At 39.8% G+C, this 14581-nt stretch overlaps 1 protein-coding gene across 1 annotated transcript in view; it reads left to right on the top strand.

The window, feature by feature from the left end:
• stum (stum, mechanosensory transduction mediator homolog) overlaps positions 1–14525 on the top strand; it is a 37892-nt gene extending 23367 nt beyond the window's left edge. The window contains exons 2-4 of the mRNA XM_017701046.2: positions 3401–3580; positions 4184–4192; positions 8721–14525. Of these exons, the coding sequence (XP_017556535.1) occupies positions 3401–3580; positions 4184–4192; positions 8721–8755 (224 nt within the window). The 3' untranslated portion in view covers positions 8756–14525. The remainder of the gene's footprint in view (positions 1–3400; positions 3581–4183; positions 4193–8720) is intronic.
• Positions 14526–14581: the final 56 nt, after the last annotated feature.

Here is a 14581-nt window from a genome sequence, read left to right as displayed (position 1 = left end):
TGATTGTGACACGTCTACATCCAACTAATATTTACTACCTTTCACTCACTACCATAGCTGGATCTACCATATGGGTGACCTGGGTAACTGCACCCAAGGGCATCTAAAGGTTGCTTCAAAAAAGAGCACAGTTTTAAATGATTTTAACACGTCGCGGCCACTTTTATTAACAGCCACCACTTTGCCATCAGTGTCATTAGCACCAACTTTGCACCTCACAGTTTTATAAAAGAGGTTGTAAGAGAGTTTAATAAAAGTGGCCACTCGGTGGCGGCCGCTAATAAAAGTGGCTGCTCAGTGGCTGCACTGTTACAGCGCTCAGTTATATTTTAGTATGAGTGCATTCCCAAACAACAAAAGTGAAAGAAAGAAGTTTGTGTGAGTTACAGCTCTGATTCAAACAATGGTAAACTGAGGAAGCTGTGAGGCACTGGAGAGCGGGAGAGCACTATAGCTTCCCAGCCTAGCTGTTTTCAGTAGCTGGCTAACTTGTAGTAACTTGTAGAAGCAGTGCTCTGTCACTCAGAAAATATGGCAAACTGATGAAACTGTAGATCAAACGTGACAAAAAAGCACCGATTTCAAGTTTAAATGCTCCTAAAAGGAGGCTCTGTTTGTCTGGGAGGGATTCACGCTGCAGTTAATGCTTTTACACAGCAAGCGTCAGATATACTGCGGTTTACCCCTCAAACTCTCCCACTGCTACGATAGAATAGCGAAACCCAGAACAGTTTAAAACGTGTAGCCAGATAGCCGAGCGCTTGTCACCAGACAGCTAAAATTTCTTAAATTATGATTATTATAAAACTGCAGTTGTGCTTTTCCAGCTGGTAAAAACTGCTAATCAGAAACTTTCTCCCACTCTCTCACTACAGATTTGTGAAATGTTCCACTGTTTGGTGAATGTTTATCATGTTCTGACTGTAAAGGATACTTTAAAACAACAACTGACCACTCAGGAGCAAAAATCGGCCTTGAGACTCACAAGAAATAATGATTTGACATTTATTGTGATATGTATTGATGTCAAACTATATGAAACTTTTTATCATGATAAGGTTTTTGGCCATATCGCCCAGCTCTAGACAGAACCATTTCCAAAAAGGTTCTATACAGAACTATATATAACACGTTTTCCATCAATCTGAAGAACAGTTTCACCATGCAAAGAACCGTTTAATCACAAAACTCAATATGAAACTGTTCATATGTGCAATAAATAAATGAATCTGAATTTAAGCATGAAATGGTTTTATATAGAACTCATGGGTCTAAATAGAGCACTGAAGAACCCAGAGAACCTTATTAAAGTGTGTGGGTTATTATCAGGGGTTCATGGGAACAGGGCGCTGTAGCTCTAATGCCCAGAGGTACCACAGGATCTTAGCCTGGCTGCTCACTGTGAAGTGAGGTTTTAGTGCTGTAGCAGCTGAGTAGCTGAGGCGTGTATAGTCAGCTGAGCTTGATGGCTGTGTTTTCTGTAGACGGTTACAGTGAATTACTGAACTGTAAGTCTAAGTAGATCCATTCAGAACAGACGGTCACATCTGACCCTTACTGAGCTCTGTACTGTGCGTCAGTCTGACCTCCTTTTTAAATATTTTACACTTTGATTAAAGCTCTGACCTCTTAATAAAGTACTCCATTATTTTCAGAGGGATAGATGGCAACCTTGTAATGAGACAGACTCCATTTCCCTGCCTCCAGCTCTTCTGTGTGCAGGCATCACAGCTTTAGACAAGGTCACTGCCACTCAGCGTTAAAGGAAAATGTTTGTTAGAAAATGTTAGAAGAGGCTAACGATGTCTGGACCGTTTAGACATTGATCAAGTAGTACAACGGCTTTTTAAACTTGAGGTGCCTCGTGCTGAAAAACAGCAAGACGTGCTTCTTGTTTCTACACTCACTGTATAGGTGCACTTTGTAGTTCTACAGTTACAGACTGTAGTTCATCTGTTTCTCTGATACTTTGTTACCCCATTTTACCCTGTTCTTCAGTGGTCAGGACCCCCATGGACCCTCACAGATCAGGTACTATTTGGGTGGTGGGTCATTCTCAACACTGCAGTAACACTGACGTGGTGGTGGTATGTTAGTGTGTGCTGTGCTGGTCTGAATGGATCAGACACAGAAGTGCTGCTGTGGTTTTTAAACTCCTCAGTGTTGCTGCTGGACTGAGAACAGTCCACCAACCAAAAATATCCAGCCAACAGCGTCCTGTGACCACTGATGAAGGACTAGAGGATGACTAACACAAACTGCGCAGCAGCAGATGAGCTATCGTCTCTGACTTTACATCTACAAGGTGGACCAACAAGGTAGGAGTGTCTAATAGAGTGGACAGTGAGTGGACACAGTGTTTAAAAACTCCAGTAGCACTGCTGTGTCTGATCCACTCATACCAGCACAACATACACTAACACACGACCACCACGTCAGTGTTACTGCAGTGCTGAGAATGACCCACCACCCAAATAGTAGCTGCTCTATGAGAGTCCATGGGGGTCCTGACCACTGAAAAACAGGGTGAAAGGGGCTAACAAAATATCAGATAAACAAATGGACTACAGTCTGTAATTGTTCATGTGTTCGCTGCAAAAATGGTAGCTTGGCAAGTGAAATCATCTTAAATTAAAGATTATTTAACTTATTCACACACTTTTTTCCTTGATTTAATTGCTTGAATTAATTGAGTCACCGAGTATCTTCCTAGCAGTGTCCTACTAACATTCTGTGAGCAAAGAAACTGTCAGAAAACTGTTAGCATTGGGCCTCGTTCACCAACCGAGTTTTGATGACGACTCTGTCATTCGCCAATGTTCTCTTATGTGGGGTTTGTTCTTAGGTAAGAATAGACTCTACGCACACTCAAGAGCACAAAGGTGAGAACAGTTCTGCTCTTTAAGAAGAACTTTTTCTTAGGCCCTTTCTCAAGAAGAGTTGTTAAAAACGTTTAAACACAACTGAGAATCAGTTAGTAGCTTTCTTTAATAGACCCTCTGCTGCATGTCATTTCGGGTCCGTGCCTGTATTAGGGACTCCACGTCTAAGCCGTTTTTCTCTAGTAGAACAACAAATGTCATTTATAAAATTAACGCCTCCTGTGGTGAATAAAAGTGTTCCAAAGCTGACACGTTTTATACTACATACATCTTTTCCTCTTAAATATCTTTGGGATCCTGACATTGTGTCCAACAGTGGTGATTTTCTGAAATGGAATTTATTTTACCTTTATTGTAAAAGGCTTATGGGTGCTTGTATAAGCATGTTACTACAAAACGACAACAGAATTTCTGAGACCAATGGTCAGTCATGTTGGGCAGTGCGAGGCAAAGCATTTTCTTAACAACATCTCATCAATAATCTAACTGTTACGCTCTCTTTGCATCTGAATGCGCAGGTACTTTCATCTCAGCCTTCACAGTGCTGTGCGGTGCCAGGACAGATCTGCCGGATCGGCACGTGTGCTGCGTGTTCTGGCTGAACATCGCCGCGGCCTTCATCCAGATCCTCACCGCCGTGGTCATGGTGGGCTGGATTATGAGCATATTCTGGGGCATGGACATGGTCATCCTCGCAAGTGAGCATCATATACCCCATGTAGAAACATACCCAAGTTTTGAGTAAAATACAGAGAATGTAGCTGTCCCACGGGATATTCTGTCCCAGTCAGCTTTCAGCCGACTGCACCACTTCACTGAAACAGAAATTAAACATATGGTTTTTAATTACCTGTATGTAAGGTGAGAATCCCTCAAGTCAAGTTTAAATCAAAGGGATCCACGTCTACGCAGTGCCTCCCACTTCTGCTGCTTTTTAAAGCATCTCTCCCCATTCTAATTTGCAAATCTGGAGCCCTTTGAACAGCGACAATTCCTACTATATGATTGTAGGGAAGCGGATGGAAAGCACTGCGATAATTGCTACGTGTGGGCGGTTGAGGCAACTCCCAGGACTCTCTCTTTCTCTGTATGTTCCTCATGTAAAAGCTGCACTGTGGTTGAATGTAATTCCCCCTAACGTGTTTCAAACCCGCCTGGATCGTCTTCAAACATAGCCTGTTTTCCTGCAGTGTTGTAGCCTGGGTGAATGTTTTCACAAGACTTGCTGTTTTCATAGACGGCAGAGAATTAACTTCAACCATTTTCCCATCTTTTTTCCATGCTGCTCCACTTCGATCAAGTCTCTGAAGGTAGGTGTGTCATTCTGTGCATGACTCTTGTTTCACAAAAGCTTCTCAGACCTTCGTCAAAAAGGAACGATTCCTGGTAGTTTTTAATTCCACATCGCTTTAAAATGCCACTGCTGCTTCTCAGCCTTGTCTGTCTGCAGCATTTACATCATGCTGATCACCACAGATAACACCTTCCCTGTACTCTGTTCTAAATACACTATACACTACATATGTGCCAGATAGAGATTGTGTTGTAAAACGCTAGAATATTCCTTTCTACTCCTGAATCAGTGCTTTGATGCAGGTCTGACCACAGCACAGCCTGGCCAGCCAACCTTTCCTGTCGGCCTTGTCGCTCCCATTTTGTTCACTTCAATCCATCTCTGCTTGTGTGCCTCCCACCTCCTCCCATCTGTCAGCCTCTTTGCAGGCCGTTTGATCTTGGTTTTGTCTGCTGCATGCCAGTCGAAAGCCGTCTCCGTGGTGCCCATTATAATGAGATAATGCTGAAGATTCATAGAGACAAAACGGCCCCTGCTTCCCTTCAGACGCACTCATGGATGAGGCCACTTAGACACTTTTTCTTTATCACATGTTGGCTTTGAATAAGATTGGCTTATAATGAACGTCGTCACCGGAGCTCCGCAGAGTTAACTAAAGGGTGGAGCATAAGCTTGTGCTCTTTCTTTTAAAGCTTTTATCACTGTCTTTTTAAAGGCAGCAGCTTTGATGCATCAGCATGAATCTTTTTTTGAGCTCATCCAGTTTTCAACTGGCTAATAAGCAAAAAAAATTCAGAAAAAAAAAATCCAACAATCCAATTTGACGAAACTGAAATTGTTAAATCCTCCAGGTAAATGTGCACATGAAAAGGCATTAGCCTCGTATAATGTGGCACCTGTAAGGTGGCGTATTAGTCATGTGATAGCACAGCAGTCTTCTTATCCCTCCAGGCGGTCGGCTGATGTGTCAAATGCAGCCCAGATCCAGGTGGCTCTTCAAGCCCCAGTCAGGAATCGCTGCAACTGGCAGGGTGTAGCTGTTTTCGCTGATTTTTTGGTCTTGCGATAATACAGACAACAGCACTACATCACTGTCAAGCCTCGAGACATTGCAGCTAAATTTGTGGTCTATATTTGCTGCGCACTCCAGATTTGCTGTAATTTCTTCAATGAAAGAGTTTGGAGCAATTTTCATTTCGTATTTGTTGAATGGGTCTTTAATATGTCATTAATTGTTAGTCACCATTTTTAGTCCCAAAAGCAACTGCTGAACCCTGCCACTGCAGAAATAGCACTGACTTAATTAACTGAGAGCGCTGCATGTCTTAGCTTGTAAAAATCACTGATTTATGCTCTGTGCAGTGATCGCTCTGAGAGAAAAGCAAAACGAGGAGACAATATGTTAGTAATGTCACCCCAAATCAAATATATACTACATATGTATCAATGTTTTGTTTATATGGCAAAAAAAACTAGCAATTTCACAAAAAAATAGACTTAGTAACACTGAGAAACTGTGATTAAAACTCTATTCCATTCATCTTTCTGTGCTGGACAGCACTGATGCATTCAAGCTGTCTGAGCAGCAGCAGATCAACAGTGAAACACGAACAAGGTCCACTGCAGCTGAGTTCTAGTCTTAGTTTGTTTTTTAGATTTAATAGAATCACATACATGATACAGGGTGATTCAAAAACATTCAGCAGATTTCAAAGCAGCATATTTTTACAACCGTGAGGCATCAAGGAACCAATAACAATCCAATTGTAAGAGGGGGTCATAGAGCTTCTGACTGTCAGTGGAAGATGACCCCCTTCAATCTGAGAGGAGATGCGACCCCTTAGCAGAAAGCGTTCTGCGTTCCCCACTTCAATAAGAGTGAATCCCTCATAACTGTGCAGCATGATTTTGGTGGGCAGTAAAGCTCCAACAGCTCAGAGCGTTCGTTGTTGGTTCCACAGCACTGGTTGATCTCCGAAATGTCACTGAAAGAGCTGTGAGTGCAGCGACGCCCGACACGCTCAATCCAGCATGGGATGAGTTTGACTGTGGTGTTGATGTCGTCCGTACAGCTGGAGGAGGTTCAGACTGAGACCTTGTACAATTACATAATAAACTTTATGCTCATTTAAACCATTTACAGTTCACTGCACTGATCTGTAATAATAATAATCATTTTGAAATGGGATGGATCTTTTTGAGTCACCCTGTACTAGTAGCTCAGTATCTATCGGTAATCACATTCTATACCTTTTGTTTTGACTAAAGTGACTACTAGTGTGCTAATGGCACCCCCTGCTAAAGAAACTTCAGATTGCCAGGCAGAAGTTCCAAAGCTGTGTCTGTGTGCATTTCCATTGTTATTGTAGAGGTGCCTTTGGGAAAGCATGAAATATTATGTTTTCATAGTTTTACAACTTTCAGTATTTAATGGAATTTAGCAAGCTGTTTAAAATTAAATGAGTCCTCTCATTGTTTGTCAGTTCTGTTTGTCAACATGGCAGCAATTACAGCATCTTTAGCATTCCCTGCTAAAAACAAAAAAACAATAACAACACAGACCAGCAGGCGTTTTATGCTGATCTAAACTGATTTAAGCTGGTCTGGCACATATACAGCATCTCACAAAAGTGAGTGCACCCCTCACATTTCTGCAAATATTTTATTCTATCTTTTCATGGGACGACACTATAGAAATGAAACTTGGATATTTAAAGTAGTCAGTGTGCAGCTTGTATAGCAGTACAGATTCACTGTCCTCTCAAAAGAACTCAACACACAGCCATTAATGTCTAAATAGCTGGCAACACAAGTGAGTCCACCTCACAGTGAACGTGTCCAAGTTGTGGTCAAAGTGTCAATATTTTGTGTGACCACCCCTATTACCTAGCACTGCCTGAACCCTCTTGGGCATGGAATTCACCAGAGCTGCACAGGTTGCTACTGGAATCCTCTTCCACTCCTCCAAGATGACGTCACGGAGCTGGTGGATGTTAGACACCTTGCATTCCTCCTCCTTACACTTGAGGATGTCCCACAGGTGCTCAATTCGGTTTAGGTCTGGAGACATACGTTGCCAGTCCATCACCTTTACCTTCAGCAAGGCAGTTGCCATCTTGGAAGTGTGTTTGGTGTCGTTATCGCATTGGAAAACTGCCATGTGGCTCAGTTTCTGAAGGGAGGGGATCACGCTCTGCTTCAGAATATCACAATACATGATGGAATTCATGTTTCCCTCAATGAACCGCAGCTCCCCAGTACCAGCAGCGCTCATGCAGCTCCAGACCAAGATGCTACCACCACCATCCTTGACTGTAGGCAAGAGACAGTTGTCTTGGTACTCCTCAACAGGGCGCCACTGCACATGCTGGACACCATCTGAGCCAAACAAGTTTATTTTGGTCTCATCAGACCACAGGACATGGTTCTAGTAATCCTTGTTCTTGGACTGCTTGTCTTCAGCAAACTGTTGGCGGGCTTTCTTGTGTGTCAACTTCAGAAGAGACTTCCTTCTGGGATGATCGCCATGCATACTGAGTTGATGCATTGTGTGGCATATGGTCTGAGCACTGACAGGCTGACATCCACTCTGACAGGCTGACAGCACTCATGCATTTATTTTTTGAAGCCAACCTCTGTATATGACGCTGAACACATGGGCTCAACTTCTTTGGTCAACCCTGGCAAGGCCTGTTCAGAGTGGAACCTGTCCTGGAAAACTGCTGTATGACCTTGGCCACTGTGCTATCACCCAGTTTCAGGGTATTAGCAGTCTTCTTATATCTTAGGCCATCTTTGTGGAGAGCAACAATTCTATTTCTCACATCCTCAGAAAGTTCTTTGCCATGAGGTGCCATGTTGAATATCCAGTAGCCAGTATGAGCGAATTGTACCCAGAACACCAAATTTAACAGCCCTGCTCCCCATTCACACCTGGAACCCTGTAACTCTAACAAGTCACATGACACCAAGGAGGGACAACGAGACAATTGGGCACAATTTGGACATGTTCACTGTGAGGTGGACTCACTTGTGTTTATATATATATAAATGTGTGTATGTGTTGCACTGGTTTAAAATATGAACCACAGCTTTAAGCCTTGAAGGTTTTCTTTGTGGTTCTTTTAAAAATGTTCCACTTTATTTAAAGGTTACATTAAATTAATTTTAATTTTATAAGCTTTTACACATTTACAAATCTCTTTTATTACAAATAGGAGCTAAGAACCTGCAGGTTTTTGTTGGAGCCAGTCATTTAGATTGTCTTCATTTGCATAAAGTTGAACTCACTTTGTCGCTTGTCGCTCAATCACAGCTTCAGGTCTCTCAAAAAAATGACTGCTCTCCCGTCACTCTGTTGCCTGCTAATGTGAATGCAAGGTCAGTCAAGGCCTAAATCTTTGCCCCATAGTTGGCTACAAGCTCTTCCATAGAGAGTCGGTGTTTAGAAACTCAGGAAGCCAGTGTTTGTATCAGGACCACCCACCACCGTCTCACCTAGAGCTGCTCTCTAAATCTTTTTAACCCCCTTGTCCTTCTGCCAGGCTACAGGGAGCAGGCAGCTGCCCAGCAGCTCTGAGGAATCTGCCTGCATGAAGCCACGAGTGTGCACTTTTTAGCCGGTGCTGTCCGGCCAGCATGGACAGGAGAGTTGAGGTTGCCTTCACAGGGACCGGGAGAAGGGCTAACTACAGTGAGCTTCTCAGCCTAATTGGAATTCCACACTGTGGGAATAGCGGATGTACAGTATACCCGAAACGCTACAAAGTGCTCTGTGAATATTAACGGAATACCGCTAATGTGCCAACTGTCTGTATGCTAAACTTATCCGATCCTGTCAGGGCTAACTTCTCATTAATCTGTCTTCTCCTCAACTTTACTGTACATTAAATGGAATGTAGGACGTGGGCTACACACAAATACAGTACATACAATCTGAAATGGTTTAGGTGAGAGGTCTTCAGATCTGGACCTTGAATTTTACGGTCCTGTGTTTTGTATTCGGTAGTAGTTAATTGACCCTCACCTAATTGGCCACCTGGTGTCCTACAGTGTAAATATTTTTTTAAATAATTGAGGTTTGAATTGATGTAAAATATTGATTTTGTTCACCTAACCCAGTGGTTCTCAAACGGTGGTCCACCTCAGGGGTACGATGAGAGTACAATGGGAGTATATTACAATTACAAATTCTAACATTAAATATTAAGTTAAATATTTCACTCTGGCCCCTGAGTGGCGCACGTTCAGGAAAAACTGTGCGTGTGAATAAAATAAGTGTCCTTTACTGTCTTATTAAGGCCTTTGTGATGCTTGTTAACCATGTATTTGAGCTAGTTTCACTAAACAGACACAGTTTGGTCACCGTTATAGTGAGTTATTTGATTGTACTGCTGTGATCAGCAATTAGCCTCTGACAGGAACTCCAGAGTGACCCACACCTATAATGTATTAGGACAGAAACATCTCTAGCATTATTTATTTATGAAATGTTTTTCATTTTAAGGTAAACATTAATAATTGTATGTTGAATACTGTCAGAAAAAGGTACAGTATAGTCACACTTTTGTTCACCAAGATACAAACAGTGTAAATATACCCACAAAGGTACAATATGACTTGTTACAAGTATGAAATGTCTTGGCTACAGAGTGGTCTTTAGACAGCAGGGAGCAGGGAGAACCAGTCAAAACTAAACATTTTACTCTGCATTATTTTATTCAATGTTTTGAGTTAAATTCCACTTCAGTTTCTTGTTACCACATTTAAGGAGCTTTATAAAGGAGAATTTGCATCATAACATTCAATCGTTATGATGTAAACCAAGTTATACAGAGTGGTTTGATGTAAAACGGTCCATTTTAGAGAAACTTACCAACTTATTGTTCTTTACAGTGGTGGTGATAGGAACCAGGGTCAGTGTAACTACAACACAAATATAGACATTTTATTTATTTACTATCCAGAACCACCAGTGAACCTACACATGTTCTAATGTAATATTAATAAAAAAGAATTTTCATTAGCTCTATTCGAGCTGGATAAGTTTGGCCTGGGTAGGTATCGTAATTTGAATGATTACTAAATTTGAATGATTACTTATCCAGTACAGATAATAAGTAATGTGATACCAAATTCTGGTAATACCAGCACCTCTGTTTTTTGGTAAGAGGAGACAAAGTTAACTCAGGTCTTGTCACAGTTCATTTATGCTCAAGTTGGTCAAAATTTGTTCAGTTAAATAAGCCCACTTTGGTAGACGTTCTATATCATTTTCAATGGAAGTTAATTTTGTTGATCTTAATGCCAAAGTGAACAGCCTGGCATTGGTCATGGCATTTAAATCCAGGCTATCAAAGATAATTTGGGGAAATTACAGAAACTGCATCCCATACGAAACGGTCAGTCAAATCCCTTAAAAAACTGACATTATCAGCCCACCTCTGGTAAAACTAATCAAGCTCGAATAGGGCTTTAGAGTACAGCAACCTGCCTGTGCCTCTCCACCATGAATGTGTTTTAGAAAATGCATTTTACACCAAAATCTTCTCAAAACTACTGTAAATCTATGTCTGACCATGCACCATTTGTGACCGTTTAATGCAATAACTTTGCATGTTTTTAGAGGTATTAAACTGTCCAGATGTCTGGTTTCTATCACCACCACTGTAAACAATTCTCAGTAAATATCTCTAGAATGGAAAATAAAAACAATCTGAATGATTTTGTTTACATCTTAATCATTTAATTAAGCAAAAACATTTTAGAAATTGCCCTTTAAAAAGGACTGACAGATGTGTATCTCCCACTGACCGCAAATCCAGGACCAGATATTCAAGGTCCAGCTTTGAAGACCTCTGGTTTAGTTCTTTGTAAAGAGCTTTGGCCAGTTGAATGAAGTGGCTTTATGACTTAAGGTCATCCTCGCCAATGTTTAGTAATTGCTCTGCGCTCACTCTATACACTACACTGTACAGAGCAGTCTATAATGTATAAATGAGTACAGCTTCCACTTAATGTTCCTATATCATTTATGTATATTACAACACTGTAGGTAAACTTTCTTCCAACTCTATACTGTATTTTGTTTTTGATTTTTTCTTTGCCCTTTCTAATTTTTTAATACCTTACTGCCCAAGACTGTAAGTAAAAACAGGGCAGTGTGTATTATTTACTCATCAAACGATTTTGTACAACATAAACAGTAGCTGTTCTGCATGGAAACCATGAGTCTCAACATAAATCGCTGTTTGTCTTATTTATCTTGACCTCAAAGCAGAAACACAAATAAGTATTACCTTCTGTAGTGGACTGTGTAAGTATTTACTGGTTGTTTAGTGTGGCATTCATGCTGGATCAGTCGGCATAGCTCGCTCGTGGCCAGTTGCCATAGAGACAGGCCGCTTTGATGAACTGCTCAAAGGGTGAAATCATGCGATTAGGTTGAGTTATTTTCATTGCAATGACAAGGCAAGTGGCCAATTGCCCAAAATGATATCAGACTTAAGAGCGAACCTGAAAAATTCACCCACTTGTTTAAAATGGTTCAGACTTAATGGATATTCCAGCATTTTTCACCCTAATCTCAAGTCTCAGGGTGGGATCATGAGAGGATGGCTTTCAAAGCTGTTCTTGTGAAGCTTTATCTCTGGAGCCAAACAGAAATAAAACAGCTAATCCAGTTATTTTTCACTTTTCCTTACGGTGTTTGGTATCCATGCGTGATCAGGCAGGATCCCTTAGCGAGTGAAACCTTATTAAATCCAGTCAAAGTGTCTGCTGGGATTGTAGAAGATTAGTACATGATTTACCTATTTTTAGACATTTTTTTACTTGATTTAAGTCATTTTATCTAGTGAAGGTCTTCTGTTGGCTGATATTGTGCTTGTTTAATTCTACTTTTTGAAAAAGCAACATTATTTGACAATGGAATTAAATATTTTCACTGGATAAAATGATTAAATCCAGTAAAAAATGTCTGAAAATCTATTAAGTTTAATATATATTCTTTCAACAATCTCAATATGAGAAATATTAGATACTTGGGCTAGATTTAAGATGATTTGAAGATATTTTATGCGGTGCACCTCTAACGATATTACCTAAACTTTAGATTTACAGCTTTTGTAGAGCATTTTCATGAATTTTTTTGAATGAAGAATGTTTCAAGAGGTTTTCTGTTCTTTTCTGCAGATGCAGCAGACAGAGATTAGACTGAAAACGCTGGAGTATACTTTTAATTTATAGGGACTGTTTTTCAATTTATTTTAACCTGAAGACCCAAAACATAGACACAACTGAAGACACCAACACTATGACATAAACTACCAAAACTCTTAATCTAATCAAAACTGATCTTATATTTCTTTTTATATATAATCTTAGATTTGAGATTCTTCAAAGTAGCCATTGTTAGTCTTGAGGACATTCTTGATCATTCTGTCCTTGAGGAACCACCTCAGATGATTTTCTAATATTTGAAGAAGTCTCACAAATTGTGAGACCTAATTTAATGAAAAGTATTTTAATATTAAGCTGTCTTTAGAAATAAAGCTGCCAAAAAAAGGGTTCTTTGCATGATGCCAAAGAAAAAACACTTTTGGTTTCACTTAAACTTTCAAGGGATGGTTATTTTAAAGAACCTCCACTTCATTTAAGATAAGATAAAGTAATAAGATAAGATAATCCTTTATTAGTCCCACAGTGGGGAAATTGTCAGTGCTACAGAAGGTAGCAATTAATTAACCTTGATAATGACTTAATGTTACATATTAAAGGAAAAATGATAATAAATAGAAACTCTATTCTTCACAAAATTAACAATATAAACAATTATAAATAAAATAGCAAAAAATATTTATGCTGTAACCATATTTTACCCTAATTGCACATGGATTACTGATTTCTATTACACATTGGAATGATGATATTTCCAATATAAACATTATAAATAGACAGGCAAAAGATCTTTACACCATAGAGCTACTTTCACATGGAGTATTGATTATATAACACACAGGAAATGGTGATGAATTCAAACTTTAAAGCTTCTTAAAATAAACAATAAACCAGTAAATTAAGTGAAGTGTTTTAACCTTAAAATGTTGATCGTTCAAGTTTAAAACCTTTTTAAAACACGGTACCTTCTTAGGCAGCGTTTCTCAACCACTAAGAATCCTTTGGTGGTCCAAAGGATTGGAGAGGGGCCAGGGGTCCAGTGTGAGCCAGTGATGGCACTTTGTCTTAAAAAATTGACTTGCTGTAAAAACTTTACAGCTACTTTGTGAAATTCTGTCTGATTTCTGATAAAAACAAACAAACAAATAAATAAATACATACATAAATAAGCCTATGTTGACCTAATTCAGTTTTCAGTGATACACATGGCAGATGGTTTGGATCTGCACGTAAGCATATCTGTATTAAAAATTCCTCCCAAATTAAAATTTTTATGCAAATTTTTTGCTGTCAAACAAAATGTTTTGTTGTCCTGAGCCCTCACACTTTCTAGTGATCAGTAAGCGGGCCTTGAGAACCCCTGTTCTATGGCGTCACCCAAAGAATCCTTTAAGAAAACCTTTTTTTTAGAGATATCCGCTTCTTTTTATCAGTTTCTTTTTGTATTAGAAACAAATTTGAAGCACTCAGGCAAAAGCTGAAATGAGTCTGAACTAAAATGTCTTTAAACGACTTGTATCAGGGTAAACTTTCTCCATCAGAGTCTGGCTGCAGACATGCAAACCCAGCCAGATGCAGTCTCGGCCTTGGCACCGTTGCGTGTACGTGCGCTGTCTGCCAGTGGCAGAAGCAGCTCAGCAGCACTTTGCTGTTCGGTTGTTTCTGCTTAACCAGTCAAGCAGTGGATGTGAGGCTGAGAATGCATGTCTGCAGCCAAAGCCCTGTTGTTTTTTTCCTCTCTTTTACATCAATGACGTAAACACAGCTGTGGTTTCAAAACACACCATTCACTCCTCACTCCATACAGTCCATATAGAGAAACAGAGTTGAAAACGGTGTGATTTGAGTATTTTGGTTTTGTAATGTCATTAAAAACAACTTTCTAAGTACTGTTTCAACCCAGGGGTCATTTACATATGTCAGTCTTAAGTGGTTGTGTTTAAATGATTTACCACATGATACTAGACAACCATTATAATTGGACTTCAGGGGAAATAATAAGGGTGAACAGCTACATCAGTAGTGGCACTCACAAGCGGTCTTACAATCTTCATGAAACAGCAGTGCTTCTAGAAAACAAAGGCTGATTTAATTGCTTATAAAATAGTCTATTTAAAAAAAGCCTTTTTTTTTACTACTTTAAAGCAGTTGTTTTCAGGGAGTTCCAGAGAAAGTATATATATATATATATATATATATATATATATATATATATATATACATACAT

The sequence above is a fragment of the Pygocentrus nattereri genome, chromosome 4, assembly GCF_015220715.1.
Source record: "Pygocentrus nattereri isolate fPygNat1 chromosome 4, fPygNat1.pri, whole genome shotgun sequence".
Lineage (NCBI taxonomy): Eukaryota > Metazoa > Chordata > Actinopteri > Characiformes > Serrasalmidae > Pygocentrus > Pygocentrus nattereri.
This window is presented reverse-complemented; position numbering and strand designations above follow the sequence as displayed.